The 26,426-nt window shown below is 33.4% G+C and overlaps 4 protein-coding genes across 7 annotated transcripts; 2 read left to right on the top strand and 2 right to left on the bottom strand.

Annotated features, from left to right (window-relative positions):
- Positions 1-2,111: 2,111 nt before the first annotated feature.
- On the top strand, positions 2,112-17,197 carry LOC126855289 (mucin-5AC). Its single transcript, XM_050602774.1, is given in 12 exon segments — positions 2,112-2,723; positions 12,846-13,179; positions 13,181-13,341; positions 13,533-14,478; positions 14,695-15,273; positions 15,275-15,337; positions 15,587-15,905; positions 15,978-16,048; positions 16,245-16,438; positions 16,517-16,644; positions 16,716-16,895; positions 16,982-17,197. Coding segments are annotated over 12 exon segments (3,249 nt in total). The 5' UTR covers positions 2,112-2,623; the 3' UTR covers positions 17,156-17,197.
- LOC126855296 (protein SERAC1) lies at positions 11,135-22,056 on the bottom strand. Of its 4 annotated transcripts, XR_007688217.1 has the most exons (17): positions 21,646-22,054; positions 21,422-21,549; positions 21,141-21,341; positions 20,879-21,006; positions 20,669-20,779; positions 20,237-20,375; positions 20,004-20,147; positions 19,672-19,929; positions 19,355-19,553; positions 19,074-19,235; positions 18,760-18,887; positions 18,519-18,671; positions 18,310-18,456; positions 18,123-18,189; positions 17,798-17,915; positions 11,842-12,356; positions 11,135-11,482 (listed from the first exon to the last, which is right to left on the bottom strand). XR_007688217.1 is itself a non-coding variant. In XM_050602820.1 (16 exons), the coding sequence occupies exons 1-15, from the start codon at positions 21,714-21,716 to the stop codon at positions 17,798-17,800; spliced, it is 2,154 nt and encodes a 717-aa protein (XP_050458777.1). In that variant the 5' UTR covers positions 21,717-22,054; the 3' UTR covers positions 17,114-17,248. The 4 variants fall into 4 exon arrangements, 2 of the variants coding, with proteins under 2 accessions (XP_050458777.1, XP_050458776.1); XM_050602820.1 differs by lacking the exons at positions 11,135-11,482; positions 11,842-12,356 and adding an exon at positions 17,114-17,248; XM_050602819.1 differs by lacking the exons at positions 11,135-11,482; positions 11,842-12,356 and having other exon boundaries at positions 17,327-17,915.
- LOC126855322 (ras-related protein rab-6.2) lies at positions 21,433-23,769 on the top strand. Its single transcript, XM_050602867.1, has 4 exons — positions 21,433-21,562; positions 22,038-22,247; positions 22,551-22,795; positions 22,873-23,769. The coding sequence occupies exons 2-4, from the start codon at positions 22,068-22,070 to the stop codon at positions 23,069-23,071; spliced, it is 624 nt and encodes a 207-aa protein (XP_050458824.1). The 5' UTR covers positions 21,433-21,562; positions 22,038-22,067; the 3' UTR covers positions 23,072-23,769.
- On the bottom strand, positions 23,307-26,049 carry LOC126855303 (cysteine desulfurase, mitochondrial). The gene is made up of 10 exons (XM_050602830.1): positions 25,813-26,049; positions 25,639-25,718; positions 25,447-25,563; positions 25,219-25,356; positions 24,944-25,149; positions 24,740-24,861; positions 24,332-24,489; positions 23,984-24,255; positions 23,782-23,871; positions 23,307-23,505 (listed from the first exon to the last, which is right to left on the bottom strand). Exons 1-10 carry the CDS (start codon positions 25,916-25,918, stop codon positions 23,442-23,444), a joined length of 1,353 nt encoding a protein of 450 aa, XP_050458787.1. The 5' UTR covers positions 25,919-26,049; the 3' UTR covers positions 23,307-23,441.
- Between the last annotated feature and the right edge of the window lie 377 nt (positions 26,050-26,426).

The following is a 26,426-nucleotide window of genomic DNA, read 5'->3' on the forward strand; positions in this document are numbered from 1 at the left end:
CTAGATGTAGAGACTGAAATGACCAGATGAAAATGCATGTTTCTGATATATAAATGTTCTCCGACGATTGCAATAACAAATCAGTGATTTCAGTGCTGAGTTGAATGTTAAATTTTAATATCAAAGAACTCAATGGATACATAAAATAGCGATTTCAATGATAGAAATAATATGACCATTAATATTTTAATCATATGCATCACGAAATTGATGGAAAATAATTGAAAAAGTAAGAAATAACATACATATTTTTACTATTGAAATATAATGATATTTAAAGAATCTTAATGAATGGAAAAGATCGGAAAGTTCATATATTGATATATTTAAATAACAAATTTTATATATATATATATATATATATATATATATATATATATATTACAAAATTTTTTAAACAAATGTTTTAAATAATAATTTAACAATTTTTGTTTTATAGTATAGGTTATTTTATATCTTAAATGCCCTTTTTTGTTTATTTCAATCATGTATATATATGTTTGATTTGAGACCATATATGTTCTATAATCCATATATAAAAATTTGTAAATAATGCAAAATTTTGATACGTTTACGAAAATTTATTGGAACAGATATTAATAAGTGTATTGTTGGCTAATAAATGCCATGCAGATACTTGTATATATTCCACATTATACCGTTACGATACACAACGGCGTATTGCACTTCCTGATACTTCGGTAAGAATATAAATTGGTAAGTAAATAGAGAGAGAAAGAGAGAGAGAGCCGGTGGACTTCGTAGTCGACGCTAGCGAGTGTTACGTCAGTACATACGAAACAATCGAGAGCACAATCTCACTCTGGAATTCTCATGGAATGCTTACGAAATTTTAACATTCATTCTTACATCTTCGAGAAGATATTAGAGCACTCTTCTTCTTATCTATCATTTAAAATAAATTTTCCTCGTAAAAGATATTCAGAATACTTAAAGTAACGTTATATACACATTCATCTTTATTAAGAAAAAACAATGATTTCTTTTTTCTTTTTTTAAAAAGCACTTGTTGCTTAAAAATTTTTTCAATTTTATTTTTATAGTGTTTTTTACAATGAAAGATGAAGAACATTAAATTTTAGTATTCCTAATAATATTTTAAGTCTCATTGTACAATTTTGATAACAGTATAAGAAATTTATATATAAAATTAAGATTATCGCAATTGCGATAATAATTTAGAGGGAAACAATCCTAGAGACGGAAATAATCTTCTACAAATTTGTAACAAAAATGAAAAAATATTTCAGATGTCTGAAGAAGCGCTATTGAGCATATATATATATATATATATATATATATATATATATATATATATATATATATAGTCAGTGAAATATCGGAGTGATCATCGATCGAATTACATCACGCGACATCGCTTTCTTTATATAGTTATCCCGACCTTGCGCCCTCATCTTTTCCTTTTTGTGTCTCTCCGAATGTGAATCAATCTATATTTGCAATGGTATGGGCGGACCGGTAAAGGTCACCAGCGACCGGTACGGGTTAACGAACGGGTAGGATAACAGGATGGACTTGGGAGAGCAAATTTTTGCGAAGGCCTGCCTGGAGGTCGAGGAAATGCCGTGAGAGACCCTGAAATCCGATTCTTCGGCATCGATGAGTTGTAATCTCTTGTTATTCTAGTAATACAATCGATATGCAGATTATTATAGAAGCGCATTTCCTATTATTAATATAATCTCCTATTATTAATATAATACGTTATATAATCTCATTATATAGATTTTTTTATAAGAATTTTCTTTAAGATATAATAAATATCATCTCATTTTTATCTGAAAATAGCGTTATTGTTATAGCATGATACTTTGGGCTATTTAGAATAAAGACGATATTTTAGCTTAAAACTTATATGAGTGTGATAAGATAAATAATTTGTGCAAACGCGAGCTATCTTTATTATAAAATTCAGAGAAGCTCTTGCAACATAAAAAAGGCTCTCGTTCAATGTATTATTTTTAAATAATGAAGAATATTTCACATACTCTGAAATAGTAAAAAACATATTTCATATACGTCATTACTATGAAACAGGATAGTATGTATGACTTGTATGATTCTTGTGAGGACGTTGCCGACGAGAACTGCAGCTATTGTCATCGAGATCCATCGTCGTCCCCCTGTCCCCAATCATTTTCATGAGCGCCAAAACGCACACAGCAGGTAAGATCCATCGATCGCAAGAGAAGATGGAGGGTGGAGGAGAAAGAGGAGAAGAGATCCATGGCATAGCGCCGTTGTGGAAGGGACAGTGGATCCTGGCGGCCTCGACGTGCCAGCTCCGCCTCGAGTGAAAGTGGGAGATTTTGCTTTCTATCCATTTGCGTTCGCCAGTGACAAGCGCGCCGTGATCGCGGACGAACGTGCAGTTTTTCGTGGCAATGATATTTGATGCGCAAAGTTAACGGCACGATTGACAGTTCGCATCTACTGAAGCTGCGATCCGCCAACGCGACACCGTGTCGAATGGGGACCGGTTGGTCGATCGCGCGATGAGTTGAGGACCCCGGCTAAGGACCTCCGGTGCGTGCAACTTCAACGGAAACAACATCGGCGGTGACCTAAAGCCAAGAGAGACATGTCGAGGAATCGAAGAGAAGGAGCGGCTTCGCGCGGCCAGGTCCTACTCCTGCGCCTGCTGTTGGCCTGCGCGCTCATCGTCATCAGTTGTCAAGAGGGTAAGTTTGTTAGATTGATACTCTACATCTCCCTCGAGGGAGTTTAGCGATACTTTAAGCATGACAATGATGTTTAAAGCATCGCTTTGTTGCTTCACGCTTTGTTGGTCAGAGCGCGCTGACATTAACGATGCTCTTTTCTCGTGAGCCTTCCATGGGTACGCTTCTTGGTGAACGTGAAAGATGACACGGAGAGGGTACGAGTGATGGACCTGATGACAGAATCACGGCAATTATGAAAATTTCAAATCTTTGCAAAGAAGTACAAATATTCAAATGGGAAATTTGAATATTTGTACTTCTCGCGTTAATCATCGAATTAAGAATTTTTTTTATAAACACTCGTAATTCGGACATTTGTAGAAAAATATGTTAATGAGTTAGCTATCTAAATTCATAGATTTTTTTTTTTTTGCAAATTTATTATTTATCGTGAATCTATAGACTTGTTAATTTGCTAATGAGTGGTAGATCTTTAATCCGAAAATCTATGTGAATGTTTTTATTTGTCGCTCTGTAAAAAATATCTGACTTTTATTATGAATTAGCGTGGTACTTTCAAAGATTTATAAATTTAAAATTATATCAACTCTCTATTATATCAGGGAGTATAAGCGAAGTTAAAAATGAAATATTAAAATTCACTTCACGGCAGATGCTACGTATTGCTCATACTTATGCAAGTCCTACTTTCTATCTTATTATACTTTAATGACAGATTCTTAGAATAGTTTGACGCCAATTTTTTTTAATAAATATATATCAATGGGAAAACGTTATTTAATATTACAAATCTTTATAAAAGTTTCAAATAAAAATTTTATTATAAAATAGAGACTACTTGAAATTAATAGACAGAAATATATTTTTCAAAAATATATTTATCCATTTCAATATAAAGCAATATAAAATCTTAATTCCTTCACTTAACTTCCTTGTTTTCCACCGTTAATTACTTAAAAATTTGTTCGAACGTACATTATCATTAATAAGACAAACTCGACTCCACATTAGCCAAAGAAACTGTCATTAGGAAATGATGGTAGAATTGAGGAAACCGAGTATCTCACTTGCGAAATACGCGCCTTATTGGAGCAATCGTATTTGTTTCTTCGATCATTGTCTGCGGACTAATGCAACCATAACTATACTAACTACTAGCACTCAAAGATATTCTTATTTACGACCGCGAATACATCAAACGAAATATAATTCGCGTCAAATAATGGTCGGCAGTCACGAACGGACCCTCCTGTTTATCCGCGCTACGTGTAATTCTAAAAGTAGCAGTGCGAGATACGCAATACAATAGAATTGCGATACAGTTGCCAATAGCGATGGTCCAGTCGGGCCTTATTGTCGGGACCTAATGGACACAGAGGCAAGCTGTCGTATTGTCCGCATCGAACTCTCTCGATTTGTAATACCGTGTAGCGTATGTACAATCCTTCGCAATCTTGCCTTTGTTCGCCATTGTTATGCTGATCGTCGACGCACGCGAACATCTCGAATTCGCAAATGTATGATTGTCAAAACAATTGTATCACGTTATGCATGGATATGCACGGCGCACATCATTATAACCGCGTTCTGGAATGAATGTGATTATCCGATGCTATTATACTTTAAGGAATCGCAAATTCTTGCATAATTTGTAGGTTTTTACAGTTATATAAAGTATCTATTCATTATTTTACAACAATTGATATCAAGTTGATTATTCTTTTACTAAGAAATTACCATATGTCATAACTTTTCTTGCTTCAAGATTAGATATCTCGGTGTTTTCTAGGTTCACATAAAAATTTTGTTAAAATAAAGCATTTATGTTTTAAGGGGATGATTTAGAAATATGAAAAAAAAAGATTTATTTTACTTAACGAGCACTGGGATATAACATATATACTCTATGTTGATATATATATCTGAGTTGAAAAAATTACTAGATATACATATAATTTGTATATTCAATGTTAAAAAAAATTAAAATATATCAAGCCCTATTAAGCCTTTGTTAATATGTTCAATCATGCGTTGCCGACAGAAATATTTGATATATCTTTTTACGCAGAAAGGAAGTAAAAAAATCATATCTATATACGCGCAGGAAACAGATCGCTATTTTTTTATAGAAAATTGAATCAGCAACATTAAGGAATAGTAGCTACAATGAAACATCAATCCGTGAAAGTTTCTCGCAATCGCACGTGACTCTAATGAATCTTATATGCGCGCGGCGACGTGCGAGGCTCCTCGGAAAGGTCGAAACAACTCTTTTGCCTCTCACGAAAATTTCAATATACGATAGAAAGTGATACAGTCGAGTCCTCCTAATCTGCTGTTATTCGAACCTGCGATCCTAAAAATAGTCCCTACGTCATGCAGGTGAATGTTGTCCGGCAAAGTAGTTCGACCTTGCGTTTTTGTTTATCTCGAGTGCATTTCGAGTAGCATTAAATGTTGCAGAGGCATTTGGACGATGTTAAGAACCCCGCATTGGTAGCAACGAACGACCTTCCACGCATTTAGATCGTTTTAATGAATTAATCCATAAAATGGTAGGTAGATAGTGGACCGGCAGGAATTTGCGCGCGATTCGACTTGGACAAGTCACCGGACGACGATAAAAATGCCAAACGCATGTGGCCGTAATAAAAATTGAATATAAAAAGAAAATAATAAATGAAAAAAAATGAAGAAAATTATAAATTAATATGTTAACTATAAATATAAATCACGAGATAAAATAAATTGTAAATATAATAAAAAAATAATAGTAAATTTTTTAAGAGTGAAAACGAAATAAAAGAGATAAGGAAATATTTTTTTAATTTATACACAGAAAAGTAAATGCTAAATCTGTCACGATACATACGTTTGTGAAGTAATTCAAGATTCAAGATTTATATCAGATATTAATCCACAGCCGATCTGTTTCGAAAGAAATATCAGATCCACGCTTTCCATTTCACGCGTACGCTTGTAACGTGTACTTTGTACTAGTATCTTTTTTTCGTTTTGATCGTTCCTGTGCATGCGACACGGAACAGTGATCAAGGAATTTGGAGCATCGACGTTGAGTTGAGAAATATTACATGCACTCAGAACGCAAATGACCTTCCCCGCGCGGCTTATTTCCCAGAAGAGTGACGCCTTTTCTCAATGCAATCTGATTTACGACGCCCATCTGCTCTTATGATCCTCCACGGATGGTAGTCATCAGAAACATCTCGCAACATTGCGAGCGAAATTGCAAGATTGGGAAAGTCTAACAATCATTCGGAGGCCAAGAATGTATTAGCTTGTAACTTCCAGAAGGAAACGTCGATTGCTAAATAACAATGTACATACGTTATATAGTTAGAATCCTTTGCACACATTCGTATTCATATAAAAAATTATATATCATTGCGAAATTATATATCATTGAACTAATTATTGTTAAAAAGAGTATTCATAAAAACTTAGAATTTATTTTTTTACTTAAAAAATTACGACTAATAATCTATTAGTTTTAAATTTGATATTTTTATATCAAATATTTTATATTATAATATTTAATGGACTAAGATTAAGATAATAGAGATTAATTAACAAATCATCTATGTGGCTCTTTTTCTATTCGGGCATATCTTATACTCGTTTAATTGCAATATATAGTTGTATGTCATTGTAAACTTAATCTTATTTTCGTAAGATTATATGTTAATATAAAGTTTTGCGGAAATAAAACTGCGAATTTTTTTAAGAAAGTATAATAATACATGCGTAGCGAATTTCTCTACGTAATAGCAACGATTCGACCTTTCCTAGAGAGTAGTGGCAACGTTCCAAGAGATCTTCATTTTAGAGAAAGTAAAATCACATAAATAACTAGGAATAAAATCTAAGAAAAATACGCGTATTATATATACTTATCTACTTACTGCTCGTTTATATTACTCTCTATAACTAGATATTTACTACTTGTTTATCCGTTACACTCTATTTCACTTGCTCCTTTGTTTTGCTGGTTTTCTTTCATATATAAAATTTTCAAATCGCATTTATTTAATGAGTGAGGCTGTAGATGAGTGTGTATGATACACTTTCTTATGTGTGTACATATATAAATGTTATTTTCCTTTGAATTCTGATCTACTTGTGCAATAAATACCGCACAAATTTTTATACTTGTTAACAAAGTAATTAATATGCCACTAATATGGATGAAGCAAATAATGAAGTCTTAATTTATATAATATTTATTTATTATTTAATCCCATCTCGAATGCAAATTTTATTGTGTCCTCCTTTGCATTAATTATCCGCGTACATATATAAGAAAAAAATTATGAAACATATTTTCACTAAAGCACGACTGAAAAATAGTAAAAATATTCTCTTAAAAATTACATATTTTTTATTAAATTCTTTAAAATAATATTTCAATTTAAAGAGATTAATTTTTTTCTCTCTCTTCTCACACATAATAATATTTTATTCATATATGAGTATATGTTATTCAAGTATCAAACACTGTACGTGAGCTATAATAGTCAATGAAATCAGTCGCTAAAAAGATGTTTTTCATTCAAGCAACGAAACACTCCTCGCTGCGATCGAGTTAGAAAGTACATACTCCTTCGTGCGTGCACCTCGTGCAAGCGTTTCGTATGACATATACGTGTTACCGTATTTGGGTCCTGTTTTCACTAGGATTGTAGAGCAGGTCGGTGGTATAGACAAAACACGCATCCCTCCTATATATACAACGCCGTAACTCTTCGCGCTCGCTTGCTTCTTGAGCGGGTTAGATAAAAGAGACTTCACGGTACAATAAACGCAAGAATCAAAGTTTTCGATGTATTGCCGTAACACGTTCATTACTATTCATTTCTTCACCGTTCGTTTTTCCACGACGCGAAAAATGGAGTGAGATTTCTCGACGAAAGACACGCAATAAGTTTGCACGTTAACAAGGTACGTGACCTCGCGCAAATGTCAGTGACAAAGTTTAAGCGGATCTAGGTTCCCTTTATGTATCAATGGGAAATGCCTGTGATTTCATAGTTATGCAATGTCCCCTTTTCTGAGAACGAATTTTGTGCGCGGGACTTTTCGTGTTATTAACATATCTAAAATAATCAAACCGTCGCATCGATAAGAATAATTCAGGCTGTATGAAATAAATGGAACGTACGAAGTCATATCTTTAAATATATTATTTAACTGATATCGGTTTTTCGCCATTTTTTTACAAGGGCATTTTTAATTGACTTAATACCATTAAATTTTTATTGTCAGAGATAGATACGTCATTTGTTAAAGAATAGATTTATTTTTTCTCGTATCAATATAAGAATATATATGTATTTAAGGTTTAAGAGAATCATTCATAAAAGTGAAAGCTCGTCAATTTATTTTATTGAGATATGTACATGAATACTTCTTTCGAGCATCTGATTGAACAATATATTGAAAGAAAAAGTCTTTAAAAATATAAAAAGTGTTTATAATAAAATTAATAAGTATTGTATGGAGATATTATTTTTGTTTTTACTTTCAATATAGAAATAGAATATTAAAATACATATTTAAATTCAATATAAAATAATTGTTAACAATTGTTGCGAATAGTTACAATTGTACCTAAGAAGTCATGCAAGAAACCATGAGCAGGAGCTCGAATCGAAGGACGATCGAAAGGAGAACGGCTGCAATTTCGTTGCCTAAGCTTCTCGTGCCTTTTCCACGCGTTACACTTTGATCGAATAAGCATTTCCTTACCGTGTCCCGATCGTGAAAGTAAGACTCTGTACGGGAAGTACACGCTAAACTGACCATGTAAGAGTTTTCGAATTACGCCAACGATACGTATTTAATAGTCGGCGATAAATAAAAAACACTTGCGCGTTGAATTAGCTCAGCAAAAAGGAAAGGGTCCGCTTGAATGATCGTGCTAACACGCCACGAATCTTACGATCTCTCTTATATTCACGAGATTATAATTATCTCAAACTATATCTTAAACACGCGTGAAAAAATCAAACCCCGTGTGTTTTACGGTCTGCTCACAATGCGTGGAATTGCGCGAGACATTTTGAGAAGTTACCGAAGTTACATAAGATATGCATAATAATCTCGTAACACTCTTATATAGTGCTGTTTCTAGCATCGTTATCGTCATCAGTGCAGAAAATTAAATTCATTTCAAAATGTCCTGCTCTCTCGCGCATTCTTTTTTATTTATATTACAAAAAAAAAAAATTAATAATTTTCAACTTGTAGTATTCTTCAGGCTTTAGGTTTTAAATATTTTATTAAGAGATATAAAAATAATTTTTTTGTTTTATATTAATAATAATTTTAAGAAGATTATTAAGAAAAATAAACTAACACATTGATATACATTATTGAATTTTAAGAATAAAACTTGTAATAAATCGTAAAAAAATATTTTTCTATTCTTAAATAATATACCTTTTTCACGCAAAATACATTACATACGAACGTTTACAGTCGCGCTCCGTTTAACCGCTGAAAGTAAGTTGAACAAGGATCTTTACTGCGCGAGTCATTAATCCCATTCCCGAGTAATGCGAGCTGATTATCTATTACCGTGATTTAATTATTCGCGCGTATCGTCCGTAGTGGCGATAATATCTACTGTTAAGTATAAAATATAGGCGGCTTCTCTCGAAGCTCAGTCCGCACGAACTGATACCGGTCGTTGTCGCAAAGATGCAAACCTTCCTTATCCGACATAAAAAAAAACTTCGATGTAAAAAAAAAAAATTTCTCATACGTGCAACCAATAATTAAAGTACATACATATACACGATCAATTTGGCGAATGAGTTATGGCGCGGACAGCTGATTAAAAAGAGTAAAACCCGAGCGCGGTTTAATCTACACTCGCTTGTTTCTCGGTGCGTTGCTTTTATTATATTCACGCAAAAGTTTTACAGCGATGTTTGGATCGGTTCGATAACGATCATCGATGCACGATTGTCAATTAACCGTGTGCGCGAGGTAGCAATCATCGTCGCATATATGTAATTGGCGTTTTACGGAGGTGGATTTTTCTTCGGCCAAGGCATCTTCACGTCGTGACCTTAAAGCCCACAATGTAATGAAAGAATAAAATATTAAGAATAGGCAATAAAACTAGGACGATCTTGCAGTTTTTGCAAAAGAAGTAGAACAAAATTTACATTCTTTAATATTTCATATGACGGAAATTTATTTTACTTTATAAAATCATTTTATTCGCGTTCATGAAACTACTATTCTATATTTTATTGTTTTATAGTCAGATCTGATGCTTGTTACAATTATCATCTTATTGTATTAACATTTTTATTTATATATACCTTATATTGTTCACTTTTATTTCATTGTATTGACCTATATTTCTAATAAACACAAAACTATTAATCTAATTTAACGGATTAGTAGATAGTTTGATTAATCAATTTTTTAATCATTCGCTTTTCGGTGAGAACATCATCTATTATTATTTTTTTCGTACATTGCGATAATACTATACTTTCTGCTTTATATACATCATATTTTTAAATTTATTTATCTTAGGCGAAGCCTTGGGTCGTGCGTGTCGGTTTCGCGACGATGTATCAACGAAGCGAGAGGCGAGAGATGTGCTTAAACATCTTGTAAGATCAACGCTGGCGAGAGAGTAGCGCCAACATACTCCGCCTTAATTTATAACCGTACCATGCCGATCTATTAATCCCGGCCGATTGTAAAAGCATATATATAGTGAATGCGATCGGCCGGTCGAAGGCGCGCGGAACGCGTAATTATAATTATCCTGGCTATTTGCAGCCGCATAATTCACGTGCTGCGGCTTCACGACGAGACGCGATAAAAACGCGGCGGGATCGTTCCGCGGACGACGCTCGTAGATCATTCCGATGGTCGTCTTTTTACAGGAGGCGTCATTGCCATGATTAATGCATATATATACAAGTGCGATAAAACGGAGGCATCGGTTTATAATACGTTTTTCAATTTTATTGTAGACTATACGGTGGCTGTTCGCGAGAGAAAGCCGCGGCCGAGTAGTAGAAATCGCATAATTTTCTCTGCGAGTTTTAAAATTAGAGGAAATAGAAATTCTCTAGATATAAAAGAGTGTCGATTCCGAGTTTCTTTGCGCACACAATTAGCACGAAGAAAATTATTCCCATTCTCTAATTTTTACTTTGTAAATCGTGTTTCTTTTTTTTTCATTTGCAGATCAATTATATAGTTATATTTTAATTGCTTTAATTGTGCACTGTTTATCGAGTATTAATAGGAACTTTAAAAGCGTTTAATTAATCAAGATTTTCAAGAGTTTTTCAATTTTATCAAGGTTTTCCAATAAGTAAAATACACGCGAGATAGATTTCCAACAAAATCGTGCATCGAAGAAATAAGGCGACATGCGGTTGAGCAAGTTGAAACACCTCGCGAGATAAACATCTCGCGAGGTGTTTTAGTCGGGAGAGAAGCATATAACCCCGCCTTAATTTATATTCGCGTTGAGTTTTCGAGGTCTCGTCGTCGATCTGATCGCCGTTCACGCCTACGGAACTATTCTAGTTACGACACTGAAATACAAGTACGACATAACGGCGAACATTACCGCGTGGACAACAAAGAGACTTTAGGATTAAATTGCATATCCCGAGGCTGCTTGTAGAATTTCAGCTCAGTAACAGATGGACAAAGAGAAAGAGAGAGTGATTTTATCTCAATCGCTGCGCAAAGGTCTATAATTGATCAGAAATTATGTAACGATGGCGAAAAATAATTGCTGTAATAGAAGAAAAATGAATGATTGTCAAACAAAGTTTTATGCTTAAATAAGCAATAATTCTACTTTTATCAAAAATTATATTATTTATTTGTATTATAATATAATTTTTGATAAAAGTAGAATTATTGCTTATTTAAAACTTTGTTTGACAATCATTCATTTTTTTGTGAATTGCAAATTAAATGAATAAATAAAAAATATAAGAATAAGATATTACAAGAGAAAAAGAGAGAGAATTTGATCAAAATATAATTATAAAAAATATTATCTTCATTTAATTATTTTCTTAAATAAATATATTATGCAATTTACCTCATTTTCCTTTCTCTCACACGCCGCAAATTGATGTGTATCTCACGTGGCTTTATTATAGCGCACATAACATCAGGTACTCGTTTCGGTATTCCTCATTGCTCTCTATCTCATCTAGGCGTATCCAAGAGCTGCCTCCTCCGACTCGTGCACCACAGTTATATTCATTCCCGGAGATTATTATCCGATTTATATTGCGCAAATCCCGCTAATAAATTATGCCTGCGCGACTTGTTTAAATGCACGATACTGCGGCGAAATGCACGATACTGCGGCGAAATGCACGATACTTCGCCTTTCACCTTGCTACGATAATGCATTCTGTTCTGATGCATTGTACTCGGTTAGGATAACTGCTGTCGTATCCTTGCAGTATCTTGGACTACAATTACACGGAAACGAGCGTCGAAAATCGACCGCTGAAAACGTCAAGATTTCCCGCGATTAATGAATAACGTGGCGCTATGCAGTTGATAGCATTTTTATCGCTAGGAAAACACTTGCAATTCTGCGAGCTGAAAGAATAGAATTATATATAAGAACATATAATTAAATGCATACAATGAATTTTTTTTATCTACTATGATAAGAGTAAGATTTATATTATTTATGTAGATACAAATACGAGGAGCAATGCCTGAATAAATTATTTATTAAAATCTTAGTCATACAAGTAACACTTCATAAATATTTGAGAGAAAAAAAAATTAAAATATAAATCTTATTCTGTTTCGATTGCTTTTACGGAGCACAGAAGACAATACAAAAGTGCATCTTCGCTTCTTTCAAGATTTTTGATACTGTAACTTGATTTTGTGAAATATTTCCACATACACGTATAAACTACATTAGAAATATATCAGTTTGTCTTAAATCTGTAAAAGATATTTTGTTCTATCAGAAAACATGACAACGGAAACTAAAGTAGAAAAATATGTATACGTAAAAAAAATATATCTCTTACTTTGTTCACGTGAATCACTCAATCTATTGTTGATTTTCAGAAACGGTTCGATCTTGGGACAAACTCTCACAGTTGATACCAACAAATTCGGTCTATGAAAAGCAAGGTCGAAATGCATCGCCGTCCGGTAATGAGGCCGATGCATCGTTGGCGCAATCGTTGGACGAGAACCACGTGATGGATACATCGAAATCGAAGGAGGAAGACGATCACGTGGAGGAAGAGGAGGAAGAACCCAAACTAACATACGAAGAATATGAAGATGAAAATAAGTATGAAGAGGAAGAGGTCGAAGAGGAGGAAGAGGAGGTCGAAGAGAAGAAAGAAGAGGAGGAAAAAGGTTCCTCTGATATCGACAAAAGCGCAACGAAGAAAGAGATCTCCGGCGGAAACCAGTAGCATGTCGAATATTGAGGCGAGAGACAATTCTAGGGATGAAGATTATCTCGAAGATCCCCCGACGAATCAGTACGACAATACATATTATTATTATGATGAGTACGAAAACGGAAATCATTCTCGATATGAGCCCGCAGGTGAGTTTAAGTAACTAAAAAAAAAAAAAGAAAAATTGATTAGTTCTTTTATAATATCAAAAGAAAAAAATTCCGATAATTTTTCTTGCTATGGACTAATTTGACATCTTTTAAATTGCGATATATTATTACAGATGTAAATCTCTATGCTTTAAAACGTAGTACTATCTTCATCTATCTCATTTCTTTAGACGGAGAAAATCTCGATTACCCAGACGCGGAATCCGAAGAAGACATTACGCCGGAGAATTTGCCAGAATCAGCGCTAGAAAAAGAAGACGAAGATGTCTCGCATGAGTCATCTACCAATTCATCATTAATCGAACGAGAAATCGACGATACGGTTTCACCGATAGATGCGGAACAAGGCTCATCTATGGAGGGCAGCGATAAAATATTTGCCGTTCTCGGTGCATCCAAGGAAAAGTCTAATGATAGTGTCCCTGTCGAGGCGAGTTCCATCCTGATAGGCGGTGCCGTGGTATCTGTGGTGACCACAAAAAGTGTGGTAAACGGCACAATATCGGTGCCGACGACGGCCGCTCCTACTAGCACGGAGCAAGTCGCGCCGCCGTCACCTTCGTTGACCGAAACAACGGAACAATATCCAGAAATAACCACGGAGGACTCCAGGATTCTCGCCTCCGTGCAGACTAGCCGTAGCATATCGGGTGCGCGCTTTTTACCGTTTCCGGTAATAGATCACGTGGAACAGATTGAGGCGCATAACGAATCGCCCGAAAGCAAGAAAACGTCTCAGTCTCCGTCCGAATCTACGGAGAGTATCATCGACAAACTCGACTGGGCTCAGTCCAAATTGTCAAGTGATCTCTTGCCGGCCGCCATACTCGGCACTGGTGGTTTCCGGAATGCCGGCAATACGTTACAATTGGACGTGCTGGCTGAGAGAGATCGTACGACGACTCGCAGGAGTTTTACTACTACGATCAAAACGCCAGTCATTAGCAAGTTTGTACCTCGACGTTACAACGATAAAAGATTAGATCATGCTGGCACTACTAGCACAACGAAGCCGCGATTTGAAATCACAGTCGATAATCTGGAAGGTTTGCTACCTCGGAATTACGTATCGAGAGGAACTACACCGAACACAGGACTTCCTAAAATAAATTTCAGGTTGGATATATTGGATTCATTTTTTCTTGTATCAGACATGTTAAATAATAGCCAGAGATTCGACAATAAGTTTGCTGAGATATAAATTTATTTATTATTATTAATTATCAATTGCACACACGAGAAAAAAAGAAAAATTATAGATTATATTAATGAATCACAAAATTGTAATTGAAAGTTTTATGCTTCGATGATAATTATTATCGTTTTTTTCAGGTGGCCTTCCTCAAAACCGGCAACGTCCACGGAAATAACAGAGACGAAGGCCACGTCGACCACACCACGAACAAAATCTAAAACCAATATTGTCATTCAAGATATTAGCGCATTCTTACCACCAGGATATAAATTGAAAAAAGAAGACATAGCTGTTACTGAAAGTTCACTTTTAAGTGACATTCTCGCCAAATCCAAGGTTGACATTTCATCCCTCTTACCAACTGACTATGATAAGAGGAAGATCGAAGAAGAATCTAAGTCGAAGGGTACCACAATCACAACGACGACATCGACAACAGCGAAAAGTACAAATGTTTCCCCGGAAAAGATTGCCTCTTCTATTCAAGATCTCTTCGCATCTTCCAAAGTCGACATCTCCGCCTTGTTACCTAAGGATTATGAACAAAAGAAAAAGGATCTTACCTTAAATAGCGAAATCGACGACGCAAATAGCAAACAGAATGCAACGGTCACAGAACGACCTGAATCACCTACCACGAAGAAAGCCGGTAGCTTGAAAATCGTGTTTCCTAGCAGACCAGGCGGTCGCAAGCCTATTCACAAAATAACTACTCCACACTCCACGTGGAGATAGTCCAGGCGCGGTGACACCAAAAATACAAAAGGGATGGCCGACTAGGTAAATCGATGTTTTATAATTTTCTATCTCTGTTACATTTTTAATGTATTTAAACAATTCAAAAAGTAATGTTGTTGCACTTTTTTATTTTTCATTGCAAGCTATAATTTTATTTACGTTCTATATTCTTCGATAATAATTCGCGTCAAAAACTATTATAAAATAACAATATTTATCAATGGATATATTATGGGATATTAATATCTTAGATAACCATTAAATTATATAATCACTGTCGATAAATTTCAGAGCTACTACTGAGTTCACCGGATGGCCAACTCCGTCTACCACACCGATCTCCATCGAGAAATTGCTGGAAGCTGCACGCACAGCTACGGTAGCGTCAGTGAATATGTCGCTTATTCCCAGCACAAACGAGATCTCAAGTACGTCGTCAACATCGACAACGACGACGACGACACCGAGACCGACGACTCCCGGCGTATGCGACGATGAATGCGAGGTCGCCGGCACGATACGCATAATCGGAAACGCAACATGGGTACCAGAACTGTTCGATAGGAATACTCGTGAATGGCAGGAGCTTGCGAATCAAGTGGAACAAGAGGTATCTTTTGATAAACTTAATATTCATGAAATACTCGCTAAGTTTTTGATTTATTAAATCACATTTTTTCAGGTGGACTTTATATTTTCTAAGTCCAGTGTTTTAATGAATTGGTATAAAAATATAAGAATTGACTCTTTCAGGTAATTAATTTTGTAAATGTAGTAATGATGCTGAAAAAATCATTAGAATAAATTTAATTTGTATTATACTCAACACTAATTACATAAATAGTGGCATTCTCATTTTAAAACTTTTGGCCTATTGTATTTTGAACATCATTGCTATAGATTAAATGGTATCATGAGACATAATAAAAAGTATAATGGTCGTTTTCAGTCAAGGTAGCATCCTGGTAGACTATTTTGTTGAATTAGCCAATTTACAACAAAAAGTGAACACGCAGGAACTGAAAGTGATTTTCCACGATTCGCTCAGAACGTACAACGCCAATCGGTGGAATGAAACAAGTACGAAGGGTGCATTAAGGATGGGAATCTTTACTATTGATCCTAGATACACCGATTTCGTAGGTACGCTATTATGCGCATAAGTTTTTTAAAAATATTTTTGTTTCCTAAATGCTTGTTATACATACATTTTTTCCTCAGTGATACCTAAGGTGATTATACCACAGTATATTGAGAAAGACGATAAGTTAATACCTCAGTGGGCTATCGCCGTGATAGTAATAGGCGTCGGAGGTTTACTATTCATTATTGTGTTTGGTGTATCTGTGGTAATTTGATCAAAACTGTTTTGAAGCTTTATATTGTCGGAAAAAGAACTAATAAATGAAATTATTTTCAGCTCGTCAATAGACAAAACAGATCTAAATTGAAACCGACTATGTCCACTATTTACGATGAAGAGATAGTTAAACACACATCGAGTCACAGATCGAGCGATTACTCAAAACCGGTACACACAATATGGACCGATCCCGACGTCTCTTGGAACGATAAGTCTTTCGAGTCGACTTCTAACAAGGTAAACATGCGCGTAGACATACATTATGGATTAATTTCACATATAATCATGTGATATTTTTTTATACTAAGCCTATTGCTTTTCAGATTCTGGTTGATAAATCTTTCCAGGACAACAAAAAGTACAATTTATACGACAGTTGGCGATCCGAATGGAACGGTTATTATTACAATCCTTCGCATACGAGCAGCAAGTACGGTTATGACAGTACTACGAATTTATCGAACCGTCACCATCCCGATTATGACACGAACTTTTAAACTTGACAGCAATAAAACTGCAATGTTTTCTATCAATACAAATTTCATTTAATTTATTCGGCGTCTCGGATAATCACAGTATGTTACGAGATCCTGAAATATATATATTGTTCTTCTAATAGTGTACATATCACAATATCTTGATACAAAATTCAACATTTTCGTGTAAAATATTTTAAATATATGAATTTGTTATTTTGTATTCATACATATATATACTTATATATATTAATGTTTATACATACACACACACACACACATACATTACTTCATGAAAATTGTCACAGAGAATTCATTCATTTGTTCTTTATCTTTCATTCGCTTTAATATGAATTTATTTATTCTAGTCAGAATAATAAATAATCGATAATATTTGTATAATTGGTCGCACTCCATTCAGCGATACATGACGCCAATATATATTATCGCGATGTATTTAAAATCGCGGTTATAAAAAATAGAATTAGGCAATAAGAAAGTAGTGATTATATTGACAATGAATTTATAAATAATGAAAAATATTAAGATCAAGTCATAACATGTGTTGTACAAATCTTTTTTTTGTACTATTGTTCATACATGCATTGTCTTCACATATTCACAAATCTATATAAAAAAAATATATAACTCTTATATACAGACCTAAAATAATTTATCCAACAGCGAAAATGAGTCCCTAATTGACGAGATAGTCGTTTCTTCCTTATGATTAATATGGCGTTTGAGCACACTCAGAAGTTTTTGGTACAAGAATGATTGCCTATCAAAAAAGCATGAATTTATTATTTTTCCTTTTGTGTTGTAATTAATTCGGTTAAAAGGACGCACGTATACTATATATAGAATTTCAAAACATCATTGGCAATTTAATAAAAACGTAGAGTTTTCCATTTTTTTTAAATAGAATTTAACGAGATTTGACGCATCTTTCTTCTACCAATGATGTTTTTAAACCACGCTAACTTACCTACTGGCTGGTTTGCATATTGATAAATGATCCTGTGGAATCTCGAAGAATTCCCCTATGCCAGGATCTGGAAAGACGTAATACGAATTGTATAATATAGCATATCGCATTTCGCATTTATCGCCATTAAATTACATTAAAATTTAATCACATATGAAAAATCTAATATATTATCTTAATGTATTACCTGCCGAATTAGAGCTCACGAATTGGAAGGGGAACTTTAGCGTAGTTACAAGCGTAGGTTTGGCCTCGGCAAAACTCACAATTTCTATGTGATATTCCTTCAACATTTCTAGGAATTCCTCATGCAATTTTAGCAATTGTGGCGATTCTGAAACATTAGAATAATACATCAGTTATTTATTAATCAGAAAATTAGATCAAGAAGATTACCTTCGCGCAGTTCTTGAACCTCGACTGTTGGCCATACTAACATTTGCGTCATTTGCTTCAGAGCTGCTACATGAGAACCTCGATGAGGAGTACCATAAAATAAGATAGCTTTGGTATTTTTGCAAATACCGTGCTTATCTCCAGTTTTCCACTCTATAAACAATATATAATAATGATTTGTAATAGTATTAACACTAACGATAGCAATATAATAATAGAATTTCTTGATATACCAATTTACCTTCTACAAGCATCTTTTTAACTAATAATCCACCCATTGAATGACCGACCCATATAAGTGGCCGTTGTCCTACATTTGCCATTGTTAATTTGGTAATGAATTCTTCGCTCCTCTCTTTAATAGTGTTCCTAACAAATGTGATGTATCAAATATAATTATTGATATAATTAATGCACATCTACATTAAAAAAAACTGGAAAATTAAAATAAATATTTTTGGCAATAAATGAAATATATATATATATATATATATATATATATATATATATATATATATATATATATATATATATATATATATATATAATACTTACTTCTTATTTTGTATTGGGCAGAAAGGAGTCCACATAGATAAACTTGTATCATAATTAATACCTATGAGTCGTAAGGACGGTATGTCCATGGGTAACCAGTCTTTGGGCCAACACAATGATTTAGATGTACAATCAGATTCATTCTTTATGCAGACATTATCTCTAAAAATATGTATGTGAAAATTCACCATTAATTTAAAGATATGGTATTTATGAAAATTATTATTTACACACATATCTTTCATTTGTATCATTCTATAGACAAAAATGCAAAAATTTACCCTTTGCAAAAATAAGGTCCGCATGCGCAAGCATTTGTGTTTTGTGGACAATCATCCAATACCACTTCAAAATCTTGGCCTATTTTTTTCCATTCACGTAAATACAGATCACGGGCTAAATCTTTAAAGAATTCCTGAGGGCGATCATCGTCGATCATAGTAGATAAATAATCCATAGTCTGATTTAATGTATTGGGATCTACAATTAAATGTGCAATATATATATATATATATATTTGTTAAAAAATATAGATGTGTGATCTGTATGACAAAAGAATAAAATTCGAAAAATTATGTGGTTATGGATATTGACGAACCTGTAGCTTGGAATGCAGAAGTATCTACATCGCGTTGTCTCCAAGTAACAAAGATTCCTCCTAGTAAACCATGTAAAAACACAACATCCATCTTTGTGGCTGCATGAACTCTGTATAGGGGATGAAGAAGATAAACACGCTGCGAGTATTTTGCTCCTTCGTTTCCGTCTGTATCCAAATTTGCTAATGCACTGATCGCTTGTGCTGACAGACGAATATCATCGCTGCGGGACCAATGTGCCAATATGCCGACCCATCCTTATTAAAGGCAATTTACGTTATGTATTAGTAACGCAATGATATCGCAAAAAACTCGATGAGTTCTATCTTACCAGATTCATAGATATTGTTTAAGTACTCGGAATGAAGAGATATATTAGATAATATTTTCGCGAGTAATATGCAAATTTCAATATCATCGCCGCAAAGTTTTTGTATTGCTATTAATATTGGTAAAGCTCCGGCATTGATCAAATCTAAAATCAAAAGATCAAAGAAGATATGTAGAGTAAACAATCTGTGAAATTACTATTAATATATGATATATGATATTTTTATATCTTACGTTCACTATACTGTTCCACAGATGAATGGTGACAGATTGCTTCAATACAACTTTTAAGCAATTCATTATCCCAGACAATTGTTGTTTCCGTCGAAAGGCCTATACTTGTCAAATCATGATCAAACCACTCTACAAGATACTGTACATCAAATTGAATACATGAATACATGGGATATTATTATATCATAATCGCAATACTGTAACATTATATATGTTAGAAAAAGATTTTCTTGCAATATCCTTAATCAATTATAATAATTAATTCTTGTACATATTTATAATTTTAAAGATAATACTGTACAATTAATTACATATATATATATATATATATATATATATATATATATATATATATTTGTTAATTTATTATGTTTTTTATTATCATACTATACTATAATTAATATTTTGTTTAATATATATTTGTGTACTTACTCGATGTGAGTCTTTGAACTTTTTACTAAGGAATTGTGCAAGACAGAGATGTGCATTATCACATAAAGTATTCAAATGTAATAGCAATGAATGTACTTGTTCTAAGACATCCTACAAAAACGATTTTACTTATTATATTAATATAATGGTCAAATATAACACATATCCTTCATAAAACATTTTAAAATTTTAAATGAATGTTTTACATACATGTAAGTTATATTGTATATGATAATATGGTGGTTGCAGAAAAAATTGTAGATTAACATTTGACATTCTTGCAAGGGCTACTGCTGTTTTAGCATCCAACATCTGTGCCAAATGACGATATTGCCAATCTAAAAGATATGTATTCTATAAATATTTACACACACATACACAAATCTCTAATATTTATGTAAGAAAAGTTATTCTTGCTATATTTAAAAAGAGCTATAATTAATGACATCAGAATACATAACAATAAACTTACCTTTCAAATTTGATAAAGAACTGAGAGCGGTCACAGCTTTGAATCGTTCAGTTTTATCTCCATGTTGTGCCATATACAATAATTTATATGCCATTTTATGATTTTTTATCTTCCATCGGTTTATGAATATATCACTAAAATTCTGTGTCTTCTCCAATGCAGATCTATGTAAGTCCTCATCTTCTTTGGACATAAACACATCTGGAAACACAGTCCAGAAAATGAAGTAACATTTGTATATTGTTGTATTTATCAAAAATATAACTATATTACAAAATTACCTTTAAATCGAGGATCATCGATATAAATATATTGCGCATGTGTTTGTTCTAAATTTAGAACATTTGTATTAACAGCGGACCGAACGATCTGTGATATCTGCCGCAGTTGATATAGGAACCAGCAACTTCTGTATAATACAAGTAATTTTTCTCTAAGTACACATACATATTCTCTAACACAATTATGATTTTCATCTGGATAAATACTTTCTTTTTCAACTTACCCCAGTATCACAACGCAAGTACCACTTGTTTTCAAATAATACACGTAGTTTTTAAAAATTTGTATTCGCATTGTATACGGTACGGCATATAAATTCTTAACGCATTCTTAACAAAACTGAACAGGACAAAACGAAAATAAACACAAATTCCGTTGTAATATGATATTTACATTTCACATTGAAATGTCAAATGTCATCTTTACACGTGCGAAAAGCAACGATTGACGTTATGCTTGCATCACACTAGCAATTCGCGGTCAATTGCGATTGCGATTTTGCTTCAGCCAATTAGAAAGCAGCGACCAGCGATTGCGACTGCCTATATTACAATAAGGTAGATTAGAAATGTAAAGCTATACCTAAAGTTAAAGTACAGTCGATACAATTGACAGACTTGTGCGCGTGACGTCGATAACGACGACATGGCGACTGTCAAAGTAACGGAGCAGAAGGTTATATTATGCGGTGAATACGGCGTCGGCAAGACATCTATATTCCGACGCTTTGCTAACAATACATTTGTTGCCAGTAGTGATCGTAAATCGACCTTGGGCCTCGACAATATCGATAAAGAGTACGTTGTTGAAGACAGACGAATTCGCGTGAGTATTCAATCTTATGTCCATCAGTTGCTTTTTTTTATTTCTAAAATGCAAAACATTTAATTATAATAGGTAATTATTTTCAAAAAAAACATTCTGTTTCTTTCTTTTTTTCTTATTATGTTAAGTTGTCTCTGTGAATTTTATCATATAAAATTTATTTTTATATTATCTTCTGTTTTGCTAAATTAAATATGAGTTAGAGTGAACTATATATAACAAATTGAATATATAACAAATTGAAATAATTTACATATTTCAGTATTTTGCGTATGGTTTTTAAATATTTTTTACTTTTTTTAGCTACAATTATGGGACACTGGTGGTATGGAAAGAGTAGCATCCGTTACGTCGAGTTATTACAAGTTTGCAGAGGCTGCCATTCTGGTATTTGCCCTGGATAACTCAACATCGTTTCATCTGTTATCCCAACACTTGCTTGATATAGTTACATATGCGGAAAACGCAAAGATATTTCTTTGCGGAAACAAAAGTGATCTGGAAAGCATTGCACCACAAGTCACAGATGCAGAGATGGAACAATTTTGGTAAATATTTTGCATACTTTCATTTGCAATTAACTTAATTTTTTATATGAATTGCGAGAAAGATAAATCTCTTCTAGTGAACAATGTCATAATCTGATTTCGGGAATATATAAAACATCATGTAAAACTGGTGAAGGAATAAATGAGATGTTTGAGGATATAGCACAACATCTGGTGGAAGCTAATCGGTCGCGAATGGAACTGCACGAGATGGATAAGGATCGTTTTAAAATTTCCTACATCGACGAAGCGACTGATCCATCATGTTTATGTTAATTGATCACAAACACAACATGTATCTTTGAGAATTTCCAAGGCTCAATATGGATTGTAACATTATAAGAGAAATCTTTTATATCAAACATCTATATATGATTTTTCTATGAGGAAAGGTCATAAAAAGAAAAGATGGAAAAAATGTACAAGCATAATATACATATATAAATGACGTTTCGCATTTACAGATCGAGTTTAATATACATGACGGTAAAGACTTTTAAATAAAAAGATATTATTTACATTGTGAGGAATTATACTTATAATCAAAGTTTGATTTATTAATGTAATTTACAATCGATAATATATATTTAATCATCATACATACTATGTATACTTAAGGTTGTAAAGATCACACGATGATGAGGTACTAGTGCTGAGCCCAATTGATAGTTTTCAAGTCGATACCATCTTCCATCATTTCCCATAACGGGCTATAAAAGAACAAGCGAATAAAGATTAGAGTTTCGGCATTTATTCTTGGCATAATATCATCATGACTAATAGATATATTTAGAGATAGAAATAATCACATGATCTCATAAAACGTCCAACAATAAAGTTATTCTCTCCATGAAATAAGATTACAAACGTTTCAAATTGTTAAGGTCAAAGTAACACATAATATAAGTCTGAATATTGTAGATCCTTCACCACGTCTTACACTTGAAAAAAATAAAAACGTTTTTATGAATTAATGAATGTATTACCTCATGTCCCGAAGTCGTTTCACTTGCTTTATCGTATTTTCCGCAGTGAAATTCACTTCTTCGAATGTTGTAAATCGTCCAATGCCAAACCTAGTTGACAAAATTGCAAACTTACGTTTATAGAATATAAAATTATTAATAAAATAACTTTGCTAATTAACAAAGTGTCTTAATTTTGCAATGTATACAATGTAGATTTTACCTAATACTGGAATGAGCTAGATCTTCAGAAGCACCAATCGCTCTCAGCACATAACTTGGCTCCAAGCTCGCGCTGGTGCATGCCGAGCCGCTGCTAAGCGCTATGTCTTTTAGAGCCATTAATAACGATTCACCTTCGACACACGCAAACGATAGATTCACGCAGCCGGGATACCAAGCCACAGGATCGCCGTTTCGCACAACGTGCGTCAAATTTGACATTATCTTCTCAATGAGATAATTTGAGAGCCTGTTGATGTATTTGTGATCATACTGGAAAATACATATAATGTGATCTTTAATATCTTAAAATGTATTACACTTAGCGGTAATTTTTTATTTTACTTACATCCATCTCACTTTGCGCTAGCTCACAAGCGGCACCCAGTGCTACAGCTAAGGGTGCAGGCACAGTGCCGCTTCTCATTCCTCTCTCTTGTCCACCTCCACTTTGCAACGGTTCCACACGCACTCGTGGTCTTCTTCTAACATACAGTGCTCCGATTCCTTAATTAGCAATTAATAAAATCGATGCATAAAAGATGTATCAAATTTTTTTATCATACAAGTGGGAACTATATTCATATTTTTCATGAAAAATTTACTATTAAAAATCAATATACAGATAAAAAAAAATTATATATCTCTAATATAGTGATATTTGTGAAAAAGTTATATTATTTCTCTTTTTATAATATTATAATTTTTAATTAATTATAATTTTTATAATAATAAATTATAATAATTGCAAAACTACCTTTTGGACCATATAACTTATGACCGCTAATAGACATAAGATCAATATTCATGGCATTAACATCGACTGGTATTTTGCCAACAGCTTGTGCAGCATCAGTGTGAAAAAAAACTTTCTTCTTCCTGTAACATTAAAAATAACACAAATAGAATTAAAAAAGAATTATAATAGTCAATCATAATGTATTAAAGTCTTAACACTCACCTACAAATGACACCAATTTCCTCGATAGGCTGTCTAACACCAATCTCATTATTCACCATCATTATAGAAACAAGCACTGTAGATGGTCTTATGGCTGCTTCTAATTCATTGAGATCAATAAGACCGTTTGAATTAACAGAAATGTATGTTACATCAAATCCTTCTGCTTCCAAGGCTCTACATGAATCCAATACACATTTGTGCTCCTAGATAAGTCAAACAAATTTATTATATATATTAAGACAGAACTTATTATAAAGATGCAACTTTCTCACTGTCTGGGTCGTCACAATGTGATTTTTCCTCGATTTGTAGAACCTTGCTACACCTTTCACAGCTATATTATTACATTCTGTTGCACCAGATGTAAATATCACTTCCTTCTTATCTGCTCCTATGAGATCTGCAACTTGCTGTTAAAAAGAAAATATACAAATAATTTTTTGTATATTATAAAATCATATATTATAAAATACAAAAACAAATTTTGTTAAGACACCAACTTGGCGAGCATGCTCAACTGCTGCTTCTGTTTCCCAACCATACATATGAGTTCTGGAATGTGGATTGCCATGGAATACTGTCAGATATGGCATCATTTTATCCAACACCCGAGGATCCTGCGTAATAGTTTAACATCTTAGTTTTTTACATGCATACAGATTGCATCATATGACATCATGTTTTGAACTTACCAGTGGAGTAGTAGCTTGGGCATCCAAATAAAGGGCTCTACCCTCCATTGGACCCTTTTTATATTCGTCCGTGATAGGTGCTATACAATGTATAAAAAATTAGTTAATATTATGCTTGACAAGTATATATATGATTAAATACTGTATTAATTTTGATACCTCAATGATACTTACATTCATACTCGGCAATGTCTGACATATGCTGACCGGATATGTGTAGACAACGGCGATCTTTTACGCGATGTAGCGTGGATAACAAATACCTTGTCGATCGAAACATCCTAATAATTGTCTGAAATTATTCTCATAAAGACGAATCACACATTCCACAAACTCGCATGTTCTAACCTCACAAAAGCAGCACCTGTGCGGTCTACTATCAACAATGAAATGAGCACAGCAAGCAGAAGGAAATGTAGTGGTATCACAGATTAATCTGTGGTGATATATATATATATATATATAGGTTAGGGAAAAGAAATCCATTATTTTTGCGTGCCATCTACCGAAAAATAATGGATTTCTTTTTCCCCAACCTAATATATATATATATATATATATATATATATATATATATATATATATATATATATATATATTACATTACTATGCAACTTATAATTTCTCCATAACTATGAAAATCATAAATGTTAAAGAAGGTATAATGTTATTAAGAAATCATAATTTTGAAAAAATTACAATTGTAATATTTTTTAAATATTTTAAATATTTTTATTTCAGTTATTTTTAGCACAATGATTGGAAAAAATCTGATTTATCTCGAGATA

Source organism: Cataglyphis hispanica, chromosome 15 (assembly GCF_021464435.1).
Source record: "Cataglyphis hispanica isolate Lineage 1 chromosome 15, ULB_Chis1_1.0, whole genome shotgun sequence".
Classification (NCBI taxonomy): domain Eukaryota; kingdom Metazoa; phylum Arthropoda; class Insecta; order Hymenoptera; family Formicidae; genus Cataglyphis; species Cataglyphis hispanica.